Source organism: Chamaea fasciata, unplaced genomic scaffold (genome assembly GCF_029207755.1).
Source record: "Chamaea fasciata isolate MVZ Bird 193981 ecotype frontalis unplaced genomic scaffold, bChaFas1.0.hap1 SCAF_14, whole genome shotgun sequence".
Taxonomy (NCBI): Eukaryota; Metazoa; Chordata; class Aves; order Passeriformes; family Sylviidae; genus Chamaea; species Chamaea fasciata.
This window is the reverse complement of record NW_027094099.1, coordinates 3,390,575-3,414,138: the sequence shown is the minus strand read 5'-3', so window position 1 is coordinate 3,414,138 and position 23,564 is coordinate 3,390,575. Positions and strand designations below refer to the sequence as shown.

Here is a 23,564-nt window from a genome sequence, read left to right as displayed (position 1 = left end):
CACACAGTCTCCTCCTCGGCGCAGATGGGGACATGGAGTGACATGCAATAAAAAATAAAAACCCTTCCCAGGGAGATGCAAAAATAATACTATGTACATTCCAGCTTCCCAAACAACAATCGCCTGAGAAGCCGGCACTGTGGGAAAGTCTCAGTTTGCTTTTCCTGAGCATTATAAATAGAATCAGGGCTACAAGCAGGGCTGGAAATATGAAGGAAGGGGGAAAAGGCCATTTAATGGGTTCTGTTTGAACTTGGGCCCTGGCTGATGTCCAGCTTTCTGCAGAACATCTGGTCCCTTCCTGCCGAGCGAGGGGCAGCGCCACTGCACTGGGAACCGGGAAGCCCCAGTCCAGGGCTGCTCGTCAGAACCCAGAACCCCTGAGCCTGCTGAGGCATCGCACCGCAGGCTGCTGCATGTGTCACCCAGGCACCTGCACTGGCACTCAGGAGCTACCTCTGCCATGCCCAGGTGTGAGACAGGGCGGCTGAGTGTGAGATCCTGCAGGACTCCAACCCTGGGGGCTGGCATCCACAGAGACTCCAGAGCTTCTCTTCCAGAGGGCCGCTCAGTTCCTGACCCCATGTGAAGGCTCAGCACCCACCAAGCTCTCTTGCAGGACTGAGGCCCACAAGTTCTTCCATCTGTCTGGTTCTCCAGGAGCTTCATCTTTGTGTAACTTCTTTTCTCTTATGGATACACTGCTCACCAAAAGCCCCTGCAGAGCCCTGTCATGGGCAGCTCCATGTTATCCATGTGTTCATTCTTTACTCCAGTTCCTATTTATCTGGGTTATGAGCTGTTGTGTCCCAGGCCACATTTTATGCACCAGCAACATACTTTAAGCAGGATATAGAACCATCGTGTCACGCAGGGGATGGTTTGGGTTGGAAGGGACCTTAAATCCCATCGAGTTGCAACCCCTCTGCCATGGACTGGGACACGTTCCACTATTCCAGGTTGCTCCAAGCCTTGTCCAGCCTGGCCTTGGACACTTCAGTGGATGGCATGGCCCCAGCTTCTCTGGGCAACCTGGGTGCCAGGGCCTCACCACCCTCACAGGGAGGAATCTGTTCCCAATCTCTACCTCTGCACCAGTGGCTTCCTCTGTGTGGCTCCACCAGTTCTCAGCTACTCATTCCTCGGCCCTGTTCCCCAACCTCTCCTCCCACCACCTCTGTCCCTGATCCTGCCAGGGCCTTGTCACTTCCCACTGCCCAGGCCGCAGACCTGGGGCTGAGACTTGCCACACAGGACTGTGGGGGGGGAGAACCGGCAGCCCGAGAAGAACTGGGACTCTGAAGGGAAGACCGGGAACCCGTGGGAAGAACCGGGACCCGGGAGATAAATTGGAGCCCGAGGAGAACCAGACCACGAGGAGATCGGGGAGCCTGAAGGGATAACCGGGACCCTACGGAAAACCAGGAGCCAGGGGAGAACCGGCAGGCGCACGCGCGCCCCCGCACCCCCTCCACAGACGCAGAGGCGCGCGCCCGCGCGGCTGGTGACGTCACGGGCGCTGGGCGGTACGAGGCGGGGGCGCGGGCGGGCGCGCGCCTTTGTTCGGGGCGCAGGTTCCCAGGCTGCCCGCGCGCTGCGGGGCGGGGCCAGGGCCGGGGGCGGGGCCGGGCTCGCGCGGCGCGGGGGGCGTGTCCGCGCTCGGGCCCGCGGGGTCAGTCGGAGCGCGGCGCCGAGCGGAGCGGAGGGGGGGGCAGAGCCGGGCACCAGCGCCAACAGCGACCGCAGCCGCATCGGAGCGATCGCACGATGATAAACACCCAGGACAGGTGTGCAGCGGGCTCCCCGCCCTCCCTCGCTCCTCGGCGCGGAGGCGGCGGCGGCGACGGCGGCGGCGGGCGGGCCCGGGACGCGGGCGGGCGCTGAGGCGGCGGGGAGGCCGCGGGACGTGGGGAGGCCGCTTCGTCTTTCCCCGGTTAAAATCCTCATCGAGGCGTCGTTTCCCTCTGGGGGAACCCCCCGGGGGTGGGTCTGGGCTCACCAGGGCCTGAGCACCTCTCGCTGAGCAGCTCTCGCCGCGGCAGGGTCCGAGCGCTCCCTCCCCGCGCCCCCTGCACCTCTCTCTGCCTGGAGGAAGGTGGCTTTTCCAGGCAGGTTGGGTATCAGCAGGCACGAACTTGCAGGATATGTGTATTCTCCTCAGCTGACCGATTTATCTTGTGTGTCTGTTGCTTGTTTAGAGTCCCCAGTGTGTCATTCCCTGCGCCTCTGTCGCCGATAAGAGCCCAGAGGATGCGTATGAAGCAGCCTCGGTTCTTCTCCGTTGCCTGTGTTGGGAGATGCTTGAGCTGTGCTGTGTTCATGAGATGGTTATTTACAATTTACTTCTCAGATCGGCCTCCTGGATATGTGTCTAGCTGCAGCAATAATGATAATTATTATTCCAGAGCCTGTTCTGGGAAGGGGCAGAAAGGAAAACGAAACAGCAATTTCTCCAACGTCAGGGAAACTCCGTGGGTCCTTCCATCTGGTCTAAGTGTTCAAAACAAATAGAACCCCAAAAAACACAAGGAGATGTGTTGATTTCAGCCCCTGATGTGCTGGTGGTGGTCTCAACCTGGCTCTGTGTGCCAGGGCTGCCTAGGAGCAGCGATGATGGGGTTCTGAAGTTGCTGAGCTGCCCTTTGCACTTCCCAGAGACAGGGCACGGGGTTGGGATCGCTGGGAGCTCAGTGAGTTAAAATTACACCCGCGGGATGAGAGCGTAACATCGACTTCCAGCTCCCCTTTCAGGCAGGGCACAGACGAGCGGCTTGTACTGAAGAGTTTCTCCACGGAAAGGTGATCTAAATGCATCTTAATTTCAACCAAGCTGCAGGAAAGCAGCTTCTCCAAGGAGGACAGACGTCAGAAGGGAGCACAAACCTAACTTTTAAGCTATAAACAGGCCTCAGGGAGAGTGCCGTTTGCGCAAGGATGGATGAAGGGATCAGACGTTGTTGGGTGTTTGCATGAATTTCTTCCCCAGGAACTGAAGCACAGCTGGAGAAAGCAGAAGCCCTTTTAATCTGTGCCCCACACAAGCTCTCTTCCCTGAGTTGCTGCTCTCAGAACCCTAACCCTGGGTGGGGATAGTGGTGGTGTGCAGGGAGCCTGATTTTGGGGGGGATAGCAGAGGTGTGCAGATTTGGGCCAGGGATGTGCAGGCAGCAGCTGAAGGGGGCTGGTGTTTTGACTTCTGCATGTGCCAGAGGAAGTGAAACCGGGAAATGTCTTTAGCTGCTTTGCGTGAAAACTGCCTCTGTTTTAATTTTTTTTTTCCCACAACTCCACTTCATTATCCAGTTTCTCCATGCCTTGGCCGCAAGTTGGAAAGAGCTATCAATAGTACATTGTTGGCTGGAGGGTAGAGGGAGGAGGGAAGGGAATAACAAAGCTGCCAGCAGCCTTCGGGGGTGGGGACGGCACAAAGTGCTTTGTCATCCTCTCGACATCCACTACTACTGAACACACACTGGCCCATTGATAGCCCCAGGCACACCAGGGAGCGCAGAACACCCTGTTTTGCCCTCAGACATCTCCTGGTGTATTTAAACTGCCTTTTCTCCAAGAGGTGCCTGCTCTAGCACATGGGAATGCTGCCCCAGAGCCCTGTCTAGCGAACCTGGGGGAGGGAATATGTGGAGGAAGAGTATTAGTGTTTCCTGTAGAAAGATGGTTTTGGTGGTAGGTGGTAAGCAGACATCCGTGGTGAATTCTGCCTTGTGCATTCGTGAGTTATGTTTTTATAACTTAGAAATGCCAAATTTTAGTAGTTTGTTTGCAACTGGCACAGGCTAGCTATGAGGCCAGGTTGGATGGGGCTTGGAGCAACCTGGTGAAGTGGAAGGTGTCCCTGCCTGTGGCAGGGGGTGGAACTGGATGGGCTTCAAGGTCCCTCCCAGCCCAAACCAGTCTGATTCCATGTTTCTAGGTGGTGGTTCTGACAGTGCAGTTCCGTACTTGGTGTTTGGATACTTAAGCCTGTGTGCCTCGTGGGAAGGGATTATTGTGGGAAAACACTGCACTGGGAACAACTTCAGGTGAAAAGTTTCAGGACAGACAGTGGTTGTCAGAACAGCTGCACAGTTTATCCACTTTTAGCCTCATTCCTCGCTCCGTGCTCATGAAAACCCTCCCTCACTGCGCTGTTTTGGTGGTGCTTCCATAGCTTTGTGCTGGTGTGTTTCATAATGGGAGCACTGGAGAAGGACTGTTTTCCCTGCATGGCTTTTACAGGCTGTGCTACAGGAACATTGCTGGGCCTCAGCACAGAGCTTTTTTGGTGCTGAGAGAGGAGCCAAGGCTCCAGAAGTAAAATAATTTGCTTTGATGAGCTTCCTAAAAGCTGGAGCAGGTATTAAAACCTGTGTCCAAAGTGATTCTGGAAGACTGTGTGTAGGACTTGCAAACAAACTTGGAAACTGCAAGGGAAATGTGTTTTCTTGCTGTTCAAAGTAGTTCTGTGGGGTGAATTTTTAGGGTTGGGGTGGCGGATGCTAGCGTGGAGCTTCATGTGTGTGTGAAAATGTTCCCGTCGACATTGTGGAGCGTATTGAAGAATCAACCCTTTCACTTCTCCTGGGTTTGAAAATGTGAAACTTAAACCTTCTCCTCCTGGGCCCTGTTGATCTATTTGTAGATATTTGTCTCTAGAAGATGTGTGCTCATCTGGTCATATGTTCCCAGCCATCTGCTCCTGGCAGCCTTCCAGGCCTCCCTTATTAGCATGAGGTTGCTCAGCACTCTCTCTGAGTTCCTGGCTCTAGCCCCTCCTCCATTCCTAACAAAACACGCTGGGTTCTGGTGCCACTGGGGCAATGGGTGGGTTTGATGTTGACATCTGGCTGCTGTGGAGGAGGAAGGGTACGAATGATTTGAATTATTTGAGGGTTTGAGAAGCTGGAGCCTCCAAAACGTGATCCCTGCTAATGTAACCTGATGTTCTCTCTCTTTTTCTTGCAGTAGTATTTTACCTTTGAGTAACTGTCCCCAGCTGCAGTGCTGCAGGCACATCGTTCCAGGGCCTCTGTGGTGCTCCTGATGCCCCTCACCCACTGTCGAAGATCCCCGGTGGGCGAGGGGGTGGCAGGGATCCTTCTCTTTCAGCTCTGATATATAAGGTGAGAAAGATTTAACATCTAAACATTGACCTGTACCTCTGTTCAGTTCCTTTCAGTCTGATGGGAATAAATGCAAAGGACTCCAAGATAATAAGTGGGAGAACAGGTAACTTTTCAGGGACTGAACTGCCGACAGGTCTCTCCTGCTTAAATATCACCTGTTTATTAAGAAATGAGAGACCATTGTCCAGCAGATCATTCAATAGCCTGTCCCCAGGGGCCCGCTGCAGCTATTGTACGCAGAGCCTGCATTATCAAAATGTGAAAGGGCTTCTGAAATGTCTGGCGGAGAGAGGAAGCAAGAAGCAGAAAGGTGAAATGCAGCAAGGGAGGGGTTGATAAGCTCCTTCCTGTGCCCTGGTCCGGAAGGTGAAGCTGTCAGAGCCTGGGAGCTGCCTGAACTGAGGTGCAGATGGGAGAGGGAGCCATCCAGCTCCCAGACAGGGCTGTTTCTAGAACATGAGCACAGGCAGGGCAAGACCAGGAAGGGTTCGTGTCTACAGCTGTCTCAGTTTGTGTTCCTCTTCATTCTATGGGACCTTTCCTTTTGAATGAGGAGACCTGGCTGCTCCTTCCCGTAGAGTAATTGGCATTTGTGTGACTTGGCTCACACCTGTCTCCTTTCTGGGACAAGGACCGCTCTTCTATTTAGATGAGGCAGATTGAATTTATGCTCATCTTGCAAATTTGGCCGTTGAGCCAGGGGTGTTGTCATAGGCGTTAGACCTGATTTTTAATTAACCTCTGGGCGGCACACAGACACTATCTGATGAAAAGATACAGACCCTTTTGGGCCACAGCTCCCAGAGTCTCCTCTTGGAGTTCCTGAGAGAATCACAGACTTTGTGGTTGCTTTCAGAGTTTCCTTTGGTGAGTTTTCAGCATTTTCCTCACCCGCTTCCCTTGCAAAGTGTCAGCCTCTGAGCCTCCAGTGACAAGGTCCCATCAGTTTAATGCTTGAGGTGAATTTTCACAGATGTTTAGGGGGTACAAACTCCAGAGAAGCAGCACAATGGGCTTCCTGCCACGGAAAGAAGGTACAAAAATAGCTTCAAGAGGGCTCAGGACAAATAATGAATCCCCTCTGGGTGGGAAATGGGACCCTGCAGCCAGAACTCATGCCAGTCAGCTTTGCCAAGCCTTGTGTGTGCACCAGGCAAGGCCGAGAGGCAGAAAATGGGCTCAGCATGGAGGAGGAAGGTGGAAGGAATCATGATTTGGAGACTTTGGAGTGTTTGATTCCAGCACAGCCCTGAACTTGGACAGATTTTGGCGGTGGTGTGTAGGCAGGGGGATGTCATCCAGATAGCTGCATCCCAGAAATATGGATGGAATTCCTCCTGGATTTATTGCTTGACAAAACTAGCAGAATCTGTCAGAAAATCAGCCTCTTCTGTTACATAGAATCATGGAATAGTTTGGGTTGGAAAAACCTTATAAGGTCATTGAGTCCAACTGTTCCAGCAGCGCTGCTCATGTTCACCACAAATCCATGTCCCCAAGTGCCAAATCCACAGGGCTTTTAAACCCCTCCAGTGATGGTGACTCCACTTCTCTGGGTAGCCTCTGCCAGGGCTGGACAGTCCTTTCGGTGAAAACATTTTCCCTAATAGCCAACCTCCTCTGGCCTGGAAATGGTTGAGGTAATTTCCTCCCATCCCATCCCTTGTTCCCTGAGAGCAGAGCATGACTCCCACCTGGCTGCACCCTCCTGTCAAGGAGTTGTGGAGACCAAGAAGGTCCCCCATGAACCTTCTTTTCTCTGGGCTGAGCCCCCCACCCCCCAGCTGCTCCTCATCAGACTTATGCTCCAGATCCTTCCCCAACTCTGTCCACTTCTCTGGACCTGCTCCAGCCCCTCAATGTCTGCCCTGGAACAAGGGGCCCAGAACCGACCCCAGGATTTGAGGTGTGTCAGACCTCGGAGTGGTTACAGGGTTGTGTCTGCCCCTTTGGTCACCTGCTCAGTCTGGCAGTGCTGCAGTTAGAGCAGCTGAGTTTTTCAGCCAGCAGCCACCAGCATGACCTGGAAAGGCATCTGGATCCAGAAGCTTAAGTCCTTTTTCCAGCTGTATCAGCTGTTCCAGTCCAAGGGATGACCTTTCTGAACACACCTGCCTCTGCCAGCGCATGCAGCACTCAGATACATCCCAGCTATAAATCAGGGCCCCCTATAAATGTTAAGAGACTTAAAGCTCAGCCCTCTATCCAGGGAGCTTTGCTGGAGCTAGGAATGCCAGTGTGGGTGCTGTGCAGCTGAGATGTGCTCTGGCTGGCAGACTTTGCAGGAGACTGCAGGTGTAGCACATGCCAGCAGTGGGTGCTTCCACAGCTTTCCCCAGCCACTTGGCCAGGGTGGATCATAAAATCCTTCCTTCTGACCCTGCCAACACACCAGGGCCTCCCCCCATCCTTCCCAGAACATCTGAGGAGCAGAACAGGACTGGAAAATCTTGTGCTTAATGAATTGGAACCAAGTTGGTCCTTGTGGCTTTGCACTGGAGGGCTGGGGAGCCAGGGTTTGGGCAGCTGGGTAAAATTTAGTCTGGTGGCAGGGGATTTTGTCCACAGGAACATGGCAGGGGGATTTTGTGTGGGGATTTTTCCAGGGTGAACTAAAACCGAGTGCTTGTTGTGTAAAGAGGATTTTGCTTTGAGCAGCTTCCAAAGAATTTTGGGCTGCTGTTGCTGCCTCACAGGAGCAGCCCACAGAGCCTTTCTCATTCCCCGGCATCTCTGGATGCCTAGAAATAAAGTGTCAGCTGCCCCAGCCAGACTGTGTAAACGTAATTCCCACTGAAGGGGGGGAACTGGTTCTGCTAATCCCTGTGGTCTGCTGCCTTTGGCTCCTGGGCTGGCACTAGGGGGCTTTCAGTGGAACAACCTCACTGGGTTTAGAGCACTGGACATAACTTCTGGTGACAAGGAAGTTCTGAACCAAATGGCTCAGAATGCTTTTCCCTTCCTATGGCAGTGCCAGTCTTCCCACTCAAAGGCACACCTCCCATGTGTCAATCCCAGCCTGCTTTTCTCACCTTCCTCACCCAGTTTTAGTTTTGTGAGCATGGGAAAAGCATGATCTGTGAGCTTTTCTGTAGAGAAGGATGTTTCTGGAACAGAAACACTTTCTGCACTGAAACAACAACTGTAGAGGGTCCAGTAAAGTCACTGCTGAAGGATATGCACATTAACCCCTTGGATTTGTTTTTATTGAGAACCTCTGTATTCAGCCCTGCCTCTCTCTGCTAGCTCCATCACAGCCATAGCTTGACCTCACTGGAACAGCTCTCAGTGCATTTCTTGGTGCATTCAGCCACTCAGGCTTCCTTCAAACTCGATGAATAAACTTGTTTCCTACAGGATATTTATTCTGGTGAAGTGTAAACTTGTTTTTCAGCTCAGCTTTGTGGGCTTTCAATGAAAGGCAGCTTCCTCTGCTTGGCTTTGGAGGCCAAGCAATTCCCAGTTTGCACATGGTGTTACTTTGTCAGGAATGTGAATGTCCTCGGAGGCTTCTCTCATACAGTAGTTAAACCAAGGGGTATCTGTTTTAAGACAGGAGGTAATAGGAGTTAAAGCACTGGGACGGTGGCTTGAGGAGCCTGTAAGGGCTTGTAAGGAGCTGATGAATTAATTGCCATGTTAAAATAAAATATCTGGGGGCTGGACAACTGCTCACCCAATGATCCAGTGGAGTGAACCACTGCCCACCCACCTGTTGCGGTGGGAGGGACACATGGCTCTCCAGGTGCTCTCATGACTTTGGGTATCTGCCTTACTTCTGCCCTTCAAAGCTGTGCAGGTGCCTGTGAACGTGAGGGACAGGGACACGCAAGCTGTCACCAAGCACAGGGGACAGTTCAGCTTCACTGCAGTAACAACGTTAACTCAGGGCTCTGCTTCTTTTGCTGGGGCTCTTTGCACTGAAACATGGAAATCATTACAGGGCAAGCCAAGTGCCTGCAGGGACTGTCTGAAGGAATGGAGCTGTAACCACTGAATTGTTTTCTAGGAACTGCTGAGCTGATCCCAAGTAATCTGCATGCTTGGCATCCTCATGGGGCAGGACTGGGGAAGGATGTGTGTGTTCGTGGTCTCTGGAGAAGACCTCCTCACAAGCTTCAGATCTGCTCTGGAATTTCCCTGCACTCTGCGTTTTCCTCCTTTACACCAGGAGGCAAACCATGGGTTACAAAATCTGGGAAAGCAATTTGTGGTCACTCCTGGAACAGAAAGGCTGTTTTGGGGATTGGGGAGGCACTGAAACTGGTTGGGCTGTGGCAGCAGAAGCTCCGTGTCGGGTGTTGGGTCCAGTTCTTGGAAGGGCAGTTCATGAAGTGCCATCAGATGTGGCTGGAGCCTGCAGTGAGGGAGTGGAGTCTTCTACTCAGAAATTTAATATATGTCAAAATGTAAAACTACATTCCCTTAACAGGAAGGCATGGCTAGAAATCACTCTGAGGGCTGAGAACTGTGTGATGTGTCCCTGAGCCAGCAAAGGGGGAAGGGAAAAGCATAATCCTCTTCTCAGTAAAACCCTAGGACCATTTCTTTGCATTTCCTTTCTCCAGTTGTCCCCTGGCTGTTCAGGACTTAGCATTTTTCATTTTCCCAGGATGAGAAGATCACTGTTAGCCAAGATGTCCCAGTGCATGAAGGGAAGCCTCACATGGTCCACTTCCAGTACAAGGTCACAGAGGTGAAGACCTCCTCCTGGGATGCAGTGCTCTCAAACCAGAGCCTCTTTGTGGAAATCCCTGATGGATTATTAGCTGATGGAAGCAAAGAAGGGTAAGTTCCGGATCCCAAAGGTGCAGCCATGGCTCCTGGGGGGCAGGACTTTGCTTACATGGGTGATTGTGGATGGACACCCCATCCCTGGAAGTGTTCCAGGCCAGGTTGAATGGGGCTTGGAGCAACATGGTCTATTGGAAAGTGTCCCTGCCCATGGCAGGAGTTGGAACGAGATGAGTTTTAAGTTTAATCCCAAACCATCGTGGGATTCCATGCTGTGTGCAGGGAAAATGGGCTGTGCAGTGGCAGCTCTGTATGTGGTTTGTGCACATTCTGCTCCCTTGTCTGCAGAGTCCCCCACAGGAAAATTTCCCCCAGTGATATTCCAGATGAATTACCATTTTTTGAGTCCCAACACTAATGAAAAACAAGCAATAAATTAGCAGAGTGAATCTTAGTATACTTTGGTACGCAAAGCCAACAAGATGTTCTCTGATACTATTTTTTCATTTCATTTTTCCACTGGCCACTTGGCAAGCCCATCTTGGCAGATTTTCCTCTCTTTCAGGGAAATAAAAACCCCTCCATCCTATTGAAGTTCGCCTCGTCAGTAGGTGGATCTGCTCTTGGAGCACTGCCACGCTGGTGCCGGGCTCTGCCAGGAGCTCTGATTTTTCTCTTGGCAGAATCCGGTCATGTTTTGTCCAGACAGCTCTGCTATGGGAAGTTTGTGTAAACGCAGCTTCCAGAGCAGCTCCTTCCTGCCAAGCGCTGTGCCAGAGGTCTCCGCTGCAGCGTAGATGTGGCTTTGCTGGATTCCTCTGTGGAGCAATCAGCTCCTCCTAAATCTCCAGGCAGGCTTCATCCCTCAGTGACACAAGCTAATTAATGAAAAAGCCATCGCTGGGCACCTTCAGGAAGTGGCAGTGTTGTTGCTGTCTCACACTTGTCTCATTTGACTCTGAGTCCAGATAAATGTTTTTGTATTTCTCCAGTTGGCCCATAAATCTCTGGGCTCTCCCTGGAACGGGTCCTTCTGGGAGGGGATTTATTTGCTAGTGTCATTGTGACTTAAAGTGCAATTTTGTCAGGTTATTTTTAGCTGAGTGAAACATCCGAGGAGAGGCCAGAGGCCATAATTAAAGTAGTTCATTAACATATTAACAGAGCCCTTGCAAATTTAATCTCCTGTGCTGCGCTGACAGTTGGTTACTGAGATGTGAAGCGAAGGCCTGTTTGTCACTGCTCTGGCAGCGCCAGTGGTTGCAAGTGACAGCAGTTGATCCATGTGCCACCCTGGAGGCTGGCAGAGGGGTTCCTGCAGTACTGCTTCCATCAAGAGGTGGCAGAAAGAATCCAGCTGGAAAGGCAGGAAGCGAGGATTCAGGGGGCAGCAGCTGTGCCATCCAGGCAATGCGCTCAGGAAATGGCTTTGCTTGCGCACACGTTCTCTGAGGATGGTTTGTTCTCCTTTTCTGCCTGCCATGAGCTCGGTTCTGGGCGGTTTTCCTTCCCAAAAAGCACAGAACTCCCAGATCCCCCATGTGCATTGCCAGGGAATGCAGCCTGTCCCGGGAGCAGCTGCGATATTCCGCTTCCTGCCTACGAAGGCTTCAGTCCCAAAGCACTGCGGGTGGGGAGGGTGTTTGCGGCTGTGAGGACAGGAACTTATCGGGACTCGGGACTCGGAGCAAGCACAGCTCTTGAATCTGCAGGCAGGAAGCCCATTGTTTCAGCACCCATTGTAAGCTGCAAGGGAGCTGTAAACAATCTTTGTGCCCGAAAACATCCAAAGAGTTGATAATTTGATCATGCTCAGAGGCTTCCTCAGGACAGGACTTCCCAGAGCTGATGTCCTTTTGTCTTCCCCCTCCCTGGCAGGTTGTCAGCACTGTTGGAGTTTGCTGAAGAAAAAATGAAAGTCAACTATGTCTTCATCTGCTTCAGAAAAAGCAGAGAAGATCGAGGTGAGGGCTGGCCAGCGCTCGGGTTTGCTCCTGACGTCCCACACGGTTCTGCTGAAGCTGTAAAGAAACCTGGTCATCAGGGCAAGACCCACGGGATCCTCTTAGCGCAGGGATTGTTATGTGCATGATTCTTATGGGAATAGTTTTGTGTGGAGGAAATAAGCCCTTTTTGGAGGGTAAGGGTGAGGGAGTGTTGTGGTTTCTCCAGCAGATCTGCTGGATAGGGCTTGGAGCAACCTAGTCTAGTGGAAATTGTCCCGGCCCATGGCAGTGGGGTGGAACTCAATGGGCTTTTAAGTCCCTTCCAGCCCAAACCTATCTGGGATTCCATTCATCTGCTTTGCTGCCGTGCCATTAAATGCTCTGGTACAGAAAGCTGCCTCTGAATGATTTGGGGTGGTTTTCTCATCCAGTGTCAGTTAATATTCCCCTTTTGGTGAGCGGTGAAGTCTCAGTTTGGCACCAGGCTGCTGTGACATAGAAGGTGAAACCAGGGAGGAGTTATTAGATGGAAAACAAGCACTTAAGAGCCTGTTGCCCTGAAATTCATCTGCTTTTTAAAGATCTCATGGCACTTCTGTCCTTTCCAGGCTTACAGGTAATCCTGGCCCTGGCTGGAGATGCTTATGGCTTTGGGGACTGCATTAGGATCTAAAGATAGATGTGCTGGGTGAGGGATTACAGCCCGGGGGCTGTGGGATGAACCAGGCTGGGAACGTGTCACTCTAAATCCCCCCCAGTCAGGCTGTATCCTAGCGAGTAATTCCAACCCCAATTCTAATTTTACTCTGCAGCTTCATGAGCTGTCCCGGCTTCTCCGAAACGGAGGTCTTTAGTAAAGCTGAGCCCAGGAAGATGTCATCATCCCTCATTACCATGCCAGGAATAATATCCAAATCAAGTCTTGGCTGTTATGTCACCACTGGCACTGGTTGTGTAGGTGGCCCCCACGGAGGCTGGGGACAGGGGACAGCCAATGCCAGGGGTCGTTTGTTAGAGTTCTGGAGTGGTCCAGATTCTGGGTCCTTGTCTATGCAGCTGAAATGCAGTGCTGCTGGAAAATATCTTCAGGAGGTCCTCCGCCTGGTCACTCAGTGTCCTGGAGCTGATTGCCCGAGGCTGCCATAGGGATGGGACGCTGCAGCAGGGCGAGTGTCCCGGGGCAGCCATTGCTTCAGTGACACGGGCACGGTGCCACAGAACCACATCTGTCTGGGCCGGCCCCACTCTGAATTCCCACGTGTAACCCAAAGTGACTTTCCCGGAGTCCCACCGTGACCTGTGCAGAGCTGTCTGGAGTTTCCACTGAGTTCCAGCACCTCCTTGTGGAGACAGCAAATGTCTGCCTTGTCCCGAGGCAGATTCCTCTTTGCTGCTGTCTGTCCTCTCTTGGCGTTCGAGGGGTGCTGGGGCAGGACAAAACCTCTGGGATAGCAACATGCATCCTGGGAAAGCAGGGATGTGCAGCTGCTGCAGGCAGACAACCAACCATTGCTGTTTCTCACGGGATAGAAGAAACATTGCAGGAGAAACGTGAGGACAAAGCTGCTCAGCTGCACAGCTAAAATCCTTTCAACACTTAGGAGCAGCTGCAGTGAGCACAGGAGGAGACAAGAACCCCTGCTAGAGAGGGCTGTGCTTCTCTGCTTAGGAAGCTCTGGATTCACTCACAAAGGGTGTCCCATGCACTTCGATATTGATGGCTCAAGGGAGAGGTAAAGGGGATTATTCCTGCTGGTAACAGATCTCCTTCTCTTTGGTAGCTCCACTCCTGAAGACATTCAGCTTCTTGGGCTTTGAGATCGTGCGGCCTGGCCATCCCGCTGTCCCGTCACGGCCGGATGTGATGTTCATGGTGTATCCCCTGGATCAGAGCTCTTCCTCCGATGAAGAATAGCTGCACAGGGGAACTCCAGTGGGACCCTAACATGCTGTGGAGGGGAGAGAGGACCACCTCCTTTCCTGAGGAGAGGGAAGCAGAGCTTCTGTTGGACTGCAAGCGCATTTCTCATTGTTAGATTGGGCTGTGTATCCCCAGAGTTGACTTTCATTGAAACACGTTGCCTAGAGAACTATCTATCACACATGTAATCATCACTAGGAAAAGGAAGATGTTTATGAACTGGCATAGGAGCTCTTCCCATGCAGCTGCATGGTGTGGGAGCCCCGGGGTCAGTACCACCTTCGGGACTCCTCCGAACCCCCATTGGAGCCTCCTGCCTGCCCAGCGTGGGCTCAGCTGGGACACGACCCATTCATTTCCCACTCAAGACCTTAAAAACAGCCTGGCTTGGTGTGGGGCACGTGCAGGAGACGCTCAAGTTTGTCCTTTAACACTACATTAAACCCCCCCATGCATCTCCACTCCAATGCTGGTTTAACTGGTCTAACCTTTTTTTTTCCCCCCCCTTTTTTTGAAACTTCTTGCTCTTCCAGCTTTTGTTTTACGCAGTCTTAACCCTGTTCCATGTTCCCACTACACTATCATGGCATTCAATAAAAGGGGCATTCAGACGAACTTGACACACCTGGGGCTGCTTATTTGGGAGAAGCAATCTCCTGACCTGCACTGTGATTGTTGGGATGGTACAAAGAGCCAAGAAAAGCTCCTGCCTTTACCCTCTGTCCCAGCATGGGTCCGGAGCAACCCCAAGCCTGCACCTCTGCTCCTGCTCACCTTCCCACAGGGATGAGCTCAAGGCTTGAGATGCCACTAATGGCTGTATCCAAACCAAGGGGTTGTGTGGAGGGCAGCTGGTGGGATGCTCTCCCCATCCAGGGGCTTTTCCAGGAAGGGGCCATGGTGCTGGCAGTAGGTCACGGCTTAGCCCAGCCCTAGCCAATGCTGGAGGAGGTGCCCTGTCCCTGTACCATGGCACTGCATCCTGGCTGGCTCTGTCCGACAGGCCCCCGGGAAGGGGGATGTGCCCCAGACCCATGCCCTCAGCTCTTCCTGGCCTGGCTCCTTGTGGGATTGTTCCTGTTGTGCCCTTTGATGGATGATTCTGTTGGAAGCTGGACCTGAGTCATTCCACATCCACCATGGTGTTTGGTTTGGGAGAGGTGGGGCTGGGATATGAGTGTGTGTGAATAAATCATCATAAATTTGGGTCCCTCTTGCCCTCCTTCACCTCCATGAAACCAAGAGGGAAAGGTGCTCCAGCAGGGCATTAGACCCTCTATCAGTTTAAAATCAAATGGGCTGTCTCCTGCAAGAGAAGCCCTGGGGAATGAGGTTCCCTGGCTAAACCTGCTGAGTGCTGCTTCCGTTTTGAGAAGTGTGCAGCTTTATCCCTTCCTGAAGCTGCCCCGAGACTGGCCCTGCATGTGCCTGGCTGCCACCCCATGGTGCCCCAGGTTGGCACATCCCAGCCGATGGAATGGGAACCACTTTGCTCCTTCTTAGTGGTAAAACTGACAGGTAAGGTGTAGGATTCTGGTCACAGGAGCTGGAGTGAGGCTGATCTGAGCTTTTCCTTGTGCTGGAGATACGAGGCTGTGCCACTGCATGTGCTCCTCTGACAATTTCAAATCCTCTCCTGCCCTGCCTCAAGGAGGGCAAATGTGGATTTCTCAGACCACCAAATGCCTTCCAAAATACCCTCTGGAAAATCTGGAAGGTGCCTCTGATGTTCCTGGGTGCTGCCTCCCACACAGATCACCTCCATGGCAAAGCTGGAGGAGCCAAACCCTGCCTTGTGATCACCCTGTGCGTCCAGTACCTCCTCTGCCCTGGGGCCGTGATGTAGGGCAGGGCCATGGTGCCCAGGGGTTCAAGCCTGGGGGGTTCTGCCTTCAGTTATCAGGTCTGAGTTCAGCTGGTGGGTACCAGAGCCCTGAGTGCTGGGGCAGAGGCAGATCCAGGGGCAGAGGGCAGAAGCCTCAAGTCAGTGAGCACCAGGAGCCTTCTTAGATGCCCAAGATGGGAAAACCTTCTCTCCCACCCCCAAAAATAACTGGCCACAGCTTTTGGGGATAAAGGACCAGACTTGGGGGAACAGGAAGAAAAAGCCACCCTCACAGGTTTGTGATTGTCTCTTAAAAAGATTTATTCTCCCTCCTTGCCTAAATGTACAAAGGCAAGAAGAGTACAGTTTGTATATATATATATTTATATATATATATATAAAAAAACAAGGAACTTGGTAATAATGTACACTTTACAGGAGGGCAGAGTCAGGAAGACTGAAATGAAACCCAACACAGCAACGCCAATGGAAACGAGCTATAAACACCAACGGTCTGACATGGGGCTGGGGGTGGCCCTGTGGGCAACAGCTGGCCCAGGGAACCCAGGCAATGTCAAACCTAAAACCTATTCTGCATAAACTGTTGTTTCATTTAACACCTAAAGGGAGACTCAACTGGGACCCAACTGGGAAGGTGGGGAGCAGCCCCCCGACCCCCTCTGACTGCCAGCAAAGCCTGTGGCACCCCCCAACACCCCCAGGCACTTCCTCTGCGCCACTGGAGCCGCTGTGGGCCCCGGCCGTGCTGGGAGCCCGGCTGTGCCGGGCCGGCCGAGGCTGGAGGTAGGAGCAGCCAGCGGAACACTCCTCCACGGGTGGAATGTGGGGCTCTCCAAAGCACCCTGACCCCACCAGCCCCCTGTCCCGTGGCCTCATGTGGCTCTGTGAGGGGTGTGGGGTGGGTCCATCAACCCACCCTTATCCCTGCGGAGTGCGCTGCACCACGTGGCCCCGACTCCTTCCAAACACAACGAAGAGTGGAAGAAAAATGAGTCAAACAACAAGAGCAGGCTGGGGCCACCGTGCCGCTGAGAGCAGCCAGTGCCTCCTTTCCAACTGGGTACAGTGGGAAGGGGAAGAAACGGGGAAAGAAAACAAAACCCAAAACAACAGCTTTCAAACAATTGCTTTTTACAGTATGTACAGAGCCCAGCAGGCAGAGCATCCCCTTACAGCAGCCCTCGGGCCCGGGTGCAACATGGACACACACAACTGAGACCGATGGCCCCCATGTCCCCCAGCAGGGCAGCAGGAGAGGCAGGGGGAGAGCAGGGGCGGCCCGGCCGCTGCAGGGCCGAGGTAGAGTGTCGGCCTGGGGACAGCCACTCTGGGGCTGGGGGCAGAGGACCAGAAAGCCCCTGTCCTCAAGAGCTGGGGAGCAGCCAGGAGTGGGGACCACCTTCCTCCAGGACCTGGTGCCCCCAGCCCTGGCACGAGGCTGGAGCAGGGACCAGCATGGCCCTACAAGTCTCTGGCAGAACCTAAGTGTGCTTGTTTCTTGCTGCACCCTGCCTGCGGCCTGGGGAAGCCACCCTAAAAGCAAAAGGTGGATGAAAAGGGGAGCCACAGCCCCCCACAGCAGGATGCGCTGCCCCAGGGTTTGGGGGGCAGTTGCCATGGTAGTGGGGCAGAGGAAAGTCTGGGATTTGCAGAGTTGCAGCTCAGAAACCAAAGCCAAAGCCACAGGCAGGAGCTTCAGGCAGGTCTGGACCGTGCATGGCCTGGGGGCCCTGACAGCCTGTGGGAACAGAACCCCCAGCTCTGTACCCTGCTGCCCCCAGCCCCATGGAGCACCAGCCCCCAAGGGCAGAGGCTGCTTTGCTGGGGCCAAGAGCTTCCCCAGCCCCACTCTGGCCATTGGCCACATGCTGGTGGCTCCTGTCCGCTGGCACAGAGTTGTGGGTGCTGTGGGGTGTAGGACCAGATGAGGGACTGGGAGAGCCCCACAGCTGCCTCCAGCCAGGCTTCCACCCACCCGCCCAGCTCATAGCAGCCCCCTGGCACCCACCAAGGCTCTGTGAGTCAGTCCTTCCTTCCTTTCCTGAGACTGTGGCCACACCGCAGGCTCGGCCCCGTGTTCCAAGTCCCCCGCGTGCCCCCAGTCCTGTCGTGAAGCAGCACCTCACAGAGACACGGCAGGGTCCCAAACTCATCGAGAAACCTCAGTGCTTCTGTTTCCTCTTCATATGCACCAGGCAGGTGAGTCGCCTCCACCCTGAGTGCTGGTGCTCAGTAGAATAAATACATCCGCAGGTACCAGCTCACCCACTCACCAAAGGGGTGGGGTGGGGAGTCAGTGTGTGTCCGACGAGGGGAGAAGACAGTCTGCCTCGGATCAGGGCAGGAACGTCAAGCAGTACAATTAACACCATTCAACTGATGTCTAAAGGAGTCTCCAGCGCTTCTCCATGTGAGCCAGTCACACGTCTTGTAGAGCCCAGGCATCCCGGTGCGTCACATCCTGCCACGACCCAAGGGCAAATCAGCTCCCGTGAGCCCCAGTGCCATGGGCAAACCCTAAACCCTCGAGGGCATCCCGTGAGTGCCCAGCCCGGCCGCCCACGTGGAGGTGCGGCAGGAGCAGAGCCTTACCGTTCTCACCTCCGGGGAGGTGGGTATAGGGAAGGAGCGGAGCCTTGCTGGCTGGCAACGATGGCTGTAGAGGAGAGACCTGGGGGGGAGAAGAAGTGTCAGGAGAAGGTAGACAGGGCCGGTCACCTCGGGGACAGCGTGAGAGTCCCGTGGCCCAAGGGCAGGGGCAGCTCCCCTGCAGCCCAGCCCCACTCTCACCTGTTGCATAGGGCAGGTTGTACTGCGCTGGCAGCAGCGAGTACCCGAGGTGGTGGTGGTGGTGATGCGTCGAGAGCAGGCGCTGGGAGGGCGACGTGCGGGGCCGGTCGCCGCTCCTCTCCCCTGCACCCGCTCCCCCAACGCTGCTGCAGCTCCCGCCGCCCCCCACCACACCACAGCCACTGCGATCCCGCTCCTGAGATGTCTTCTCACTTATCTGGAGAGGAGAAAGCAGACACATGCTAAGGGACATGACCAGCAACCCCGGGGCACAGACCGGGATATTCTCTCTGCCCTTGCCCAAAAGGCTCCCATGACGCTGATGGGAAGTGGGGTGGGATGGCCAAAAGCCTTGTGGAGGACACAGGGCCTGTTTGAGGACAATTCTTTGCTCACTGTGTCCAAGCTCTGTCTCCCAGCTCAGCCCAGGAGGAGCCATGGGATGGAGACAGCCTCCACATCCCATGTGCCAGCTCCAGGGTTGAGGACAAGTGTCACCTGGTTGCTGCAGGGCCTGGAGAAGCCTCAGCCCTGGGGCACAGGTTTGGCTGGTCCATCCCAAAGGATTTGCAATGTTAGAATCCATGGTTGTAAGTCTCCCACAGCAGCAGAAATAGCAAAACCATATGGCAAGCAGAGCTGTTCCCACCTCATTATAGGATCCAAGGACTATCCCACAGAGCTGGGCAAAGCCAGCACCCTCCTGACACTCACCGTGGGTGATTTGCTCTTGTAGTGGCTGGCATGCTGCTGCAGGATGTCCAGGGCCTTGGACTCCGAGCTGGATTTACAGCTCACACTGGGGCTGGCTCGGGACTTGTCACTCTCATCACTGCCGGATGCCTTGCTCCCATACGGAGAGAAGGAATAGCTGGAGGGTAGGTATGATCCTGGGGGGAGAAGAGCAGTCAGGGCACCAGGAGTATTTGGGCAGCACAGTGGGAGCATGTGGTTCTGTATGTGTGTGAGACGATGTCCCACAGCCATCCCCCACCCTGAGAGCAGGGACAGCTGGGAACAGACACCCCTTGAAGCCCCCGGCTCCCTACCTGGGTAATTCTGCATCATGACGGTGGGCATGGCACGGTAGCTGGGGTGGTTGGGGTCATACGACTGGCTGTAGGAGTAGCCGTGCATGTACGGGATGTAGGACTGATGCTGCGTGAGGGGTGAGGACACGGGGACGTGGACACTGGGCCTGGGGTCCTTCCCCACCATGCGAGCCTCCTCGGTGGGGGTCAGCTTGCATTCAGAGCTGGTGCTCTCCTTCCCGTCCTCCTTGGATGACGTTTCTTTGCTTCGATTTCTTTCTTCCTTCAACTTTCGGTCCCTCTCCTCTTTCCACCGCTCATCCTCTGTCTTGATGTCCGAGTACTTTGCCGGGTACACATAGGGCCACATCCGGGACTCAGCTTCCTGCAAGAACAGCCAGCCATCAAAACAGCTGCCTCCCCCTGATCCAAAACCAGCCTGAGTTTGGTGGAGACTGGAAAACCCCACTGCCCTTCCCTGGGCTCTCCTTGGCCCATCCATAGCCTCTGCTTCCCACAAGAACAGCCAACCACCAGAGCAGCTGCCTCCCCACAGCCCCACCCATCCCAAATCCAGGCTGCATTTGGAGGAGACCAGCGAACCCCACTCCCATCCCTAAGCTCCCCCTAGCTCATCCATGGCCGCACAGCCCCACCCTTTTTCATGCCCCAAGGGAATCTCATGGAGTCCCACCACAAGCAGAGGACAACACGTGTTCTCTGAGGTGATGGCCCCAGCAAAGCCCAGTGAGCGACTTCCTCCAGGAGCAAACCCAAGGCTGGGCTGGCAGACAGGGCATGGCATTACCTGTCTGTACCAGAGAACAGGGTCCACCTCCGCTTGCCGGCCACACTCAGAGCCAGCCTTTGTCTCAGCCGTCTCCTTCCCTAGGTGACCAGCCTCACTCAGCTTCACCTTGAGGCCCTCAGCAACCTGGCTGCTGGACAGCTTGGACGAGTCCTCCAGCTTGGGGATGATGACAGATTTGGCCATATCAGGACCTCCCTGCTCCTTGGGCTTGCTCAGCCCTGACTTGACGAGGTCTGTGAGGCTCGGGGCTTTGGTCAGCGTTGGGGGCATGGGTGGCTTCTGCTTCCATTCCTCTTTGAGTGCCGCCTCCCTCTCTTTCAAGCCCAGCTCTGCCTTCTTCTCCAGCCCTCGCTGCTGCTGTTCCAGGCTCTGCCGCTGCTTCTGCTGTTCCTCGTACTGCTGGCGATAGGCAGGGTTGGTGCTCAGCAGGTGAGCATGGTAGCCCTGCTCGCTGTAGCCGTAGGGTGGCACGTAGGCATACTGGTTGTAGTAAAGGGACTGCATATACATGTTAGGGCGCTGCTGGATGACTGAGGGCTGCTGGCTGGCGCCACTGCTGAGCTCTGGCTTCTTCTCTTCACAGCCTTCACTCTTCACCTTCACCTCTGGATTCTCCTGCTCCTCATCCTTCTTCAGCTTCAAGGTCTGTGTGTCGGTTGCAGACTGCCCGCCGGGGTTGAGGGGTCCTGGGCTAGCCTGGGGATAGCCAGGGGAATAGTAGGTTTCAAAGCCTTGGTAGAAGGGAGACTCTTTGCTCTGCGGTTGTGGCGGGAAAAGAGCTTTTTTGGCACCTTCCTTGACCAGCTGCTCTGGATCTTTTGCCTTCACGCTCTCTAGTTTGCCTTCCCCATCCTCCCCAGCATCAGAGATGTCCGAGTAGGCCGGGCTGTTGGTCTTCACTGAGCTGGCCTCTGCCCCATTCTGGGTGACAACGTGCAGTGGGGTCAGGGGCTGGGCTGGGTTGGTGTTCTCCAGCCTGCTGGCCCCACCAATGGAGGGACTGGGTGCGTTGTCGGTGAAGCTGTAGATTTTATCCGCCTCAGCCTTGATGCTGGCAAGCCGGCTCTGGTGGGAGTCAGACGAACCGTTCAGCAGCCCCTCGCCTTTCATCCCCAGCTCGCTGGATTCCCCCCGGAAAGGGCTCTTACCTTCCTCTGCTCTGCAGGTTTTGCCAGGAGTCAAAGGGTTTTCCACCTCTTTGGGGTCTTTCTTTTTCTTGTCTTTCTTCTTCTTTTCTTTGGAAGGGGTGAGGGCAGGGTTGACAGCGAAGGGCTCTCCCATCACCGTTGGCTTGGGCTGGATGGGTTTGAGCTGGGGGTTGTTGGGCATGGTCTGGACCACAGTTGTGGCGAGGCCAGCGGAGGAGCTGGGGCTGGCTGTAGTGAGCGTGGCAGTCTGGAAGGTGTAAATCGGCTGCGGGGGGATGGCTGGTGCAATGGGTCTGGCAGACTTCAAGCTTTTGGAAGGAATCTTCTCTTGTTTAGCACCAGAAGCCTTCTTTGACTTCTCCTTATCAATGCATCGCTTCTCCAGAGAGTCAAAATCATCATTACTTGTCTCATCGGCCACCGAAGGACCATCTTCAGAGCCATCATTGGACAGAGCACCCAGGTCTGTGTCCCCTTCCCCACCCACCTTCTTCTTGCAGGGAACCTTGGTGCTGAACTTGCCAGACGGGGAGGGGCTGTGGGGCTCCATCAAACGCACCTTGGGGGTGGCCGAGCGAGCGGGTGAGAGGGAGCCCTTCTGTGACCCGGCAGCACCGTTGCAGCTCCCAACGTCGGCATGCAGGGAGGGCTCCTCGCCATACTCACTGTCCACATCCGCCTCTAGCTTGCTGTCGTCATCCGTGTGCGCGTGGGCCTGGTGGTACTTCAGCCCATTGATATGCTTGTACTTCTTGTTACAGTTGGGGTGGGGACAGTCGATGAGGATGGGAGAAGGGCAGTTGCGCTCCAGGATAGCTGGCTCCACCTTGACTGTGGCAGGTGGCACTGTGGCCGAGCCCATTGAGTTTGTGCGGATGCGCTTGCTGCCCTTGGAGTCCTCCGAGCTGGAGTTCAGATCCATGTCAGAGAGGGGTTTGCTCTTCCGCTTGGTGACAGAGGAGGGACTGGCCTTCATGTCCTCGGCGGTGCCACCAGGCGGGGTGCGATGGTCCGAGGAGTTCTGGCTGCCCCGGCGGCCCTTGCTGTTGGCTCCCGCCCGGGTCTTGCTGCTGTTGCTGGTCCCTTTGCTGTCTGAGGCAGCAGCCGTCTCGTTGACCGGCGTGTTGCTGTTGGGCCGCATGCGCTTGCCCCTGCCCCGGCCATTGCGCATCTCCAGGTCACTGGTGGGAGAGTCACAAAACCTGCAGAGAGGAGGACACAGAGGTTTTAACAGAGAGATGGCTGTGCTGGGCTGTGCTGTCCCCAAGGCACAGTGGGGATCCTCTTACTCCCCTCACTACCAATCCCACAGACTCCTCCCCCCACTGTCCAATAAAGAGGAACCAGGAACCAGAGAGGTTCCCTGGGATGTGCTAAACCATCTCCAGTCCCAGGACAAGGGACGTGTGACTGCGGGAGCAAAGAGTCATGGGAGCAGTTGGGTTGGGCAAGGAGGAGATGCCAACCCCTGTGGCAGCCCCGTGGACAAAGGGCAGAGTGTTCTGGGTGCCGTGGGGGCCATATAGGGCTACATTTGCCCTCAGCGCTAGAAGCCCACCCGAGCCCTCCACCCACTTACCGGGGAGGTGCCCAGTCATGCTGCGTGCAGTCCAGCAGCGTCCCCACGTACGTCTTGTTCCTCCAGGTGACGTTGACCACCAGCATCCCTGCAAGGTAGGGGGAAAGGGTCAGACGGGGCCAGGTGTGATCCCACGGTGCCAGGAACCTGCCCCTTGAGACAGGCAGGAAGAAGAGCTAGGCTCTAGGGTTGAAAGAGGGTGGACAAGGGGTCATGGGCTCTCAGAAGAGGGGAGACATTGGGCTCAGGGCTGGAGGGGCACCAACATGGAGGCTGGAGACTGCCAGCTCTTCCCTTCCCTTGGCATGTCTCACCTAACTGCTCTTCCTGTTCCCTGCTTTCATGGGATGTTAAAATCCAGTGACCCCAGAGGGCTGTGAGATTCCAGGGGAACGTGAAGATCCACATTGGCTCCATGTGTGTTCAGGTAGGGTAGGGAATGTGATCTCCAGGGAGAAAGAGCTGGGAAGCCCTTGGGGGAAATGCAGAAAGCCCCTAAAAAGGCTGTGGACCCCAAAGTGGAGCTGCAGATGCCCCAGCAGGGCTCTGGAACCAGCATGGCCATGAACTTCAGGACCCTCCGGAAAAAGCTGCTACTGCCACTAGATGGCAGGCTGAGCCCAGCATTCCTGCTC

The 23,564-nt window shown here is 54.7% G+C and overlaps 2 protein-coding genes across 3 annotated transcripts in view; one reads left to right on the top strand and one right to left on the bottom strand.

Moving 5' to 3' along the window:
- The first annotated feature begins 1,656 nt into the window (after nt 1–1,656).
- OAZ2 (ornithine decarboxylase antizyme 2) lies at nt 1,657–14,344 on the top strand. Its single transcript, XM_066196589.1, is given in 6 exon segments — nt 1,657–1,787; nt 4,963–5,038; nt 5,040–5,120; nt 9,736–9,911; nt 11,736–11,821; nt 13,585–14,344. Coding segments are annotated over 6 exon segments (573 nt in total). The 5' UTR covers nt 1,657–1,767; the 3' UTR covers nt 13,719–14,344.
- A 1,515-nt stretch (nt 14,345–15,859) lies between these two features.
- Nucleotides 15,860–23,564, bottom strand: part of ZNF609 (zinc finger protein 609) — a 64,690-nt gene continuing 56,985 nt past the window's right edge. For both annotated transcript variants that reach the window (XM_066196587.1, XM_066196586.1), the window contains exons 4-10: nt 22,930–23,017; nt 20,200–22,552; nt 19,410–19,776; nt 19,075–19,250; nt 18,361–18,577; nt 18,163–18,241; nt 15,860–18,031 (exon numbers count right to left, since the gene is read on the bottom strand). In XM_066196587.1, coding sequence (XP_066052684.1) covers nt 18,168–18,241; nt 18,361–18,577; nt 19,075–19,250; nt 19,410–19,776; nt 20,200–22,552; nt 22,930–23,017 — 3,275 coding nt within the window. In that variant the 3' untranslated portion in view covers nt 15,860–18,031; nt 18,163–18,167. The remainder of the gene's footprint in view (nt 18,032–18,162; nt 18,242–18,360; nt 18,578–19,074; nt 19,251–19,409; nt 19,777–20,199; nt 22,553–22,929; nt 23,018–23,564) is intronic.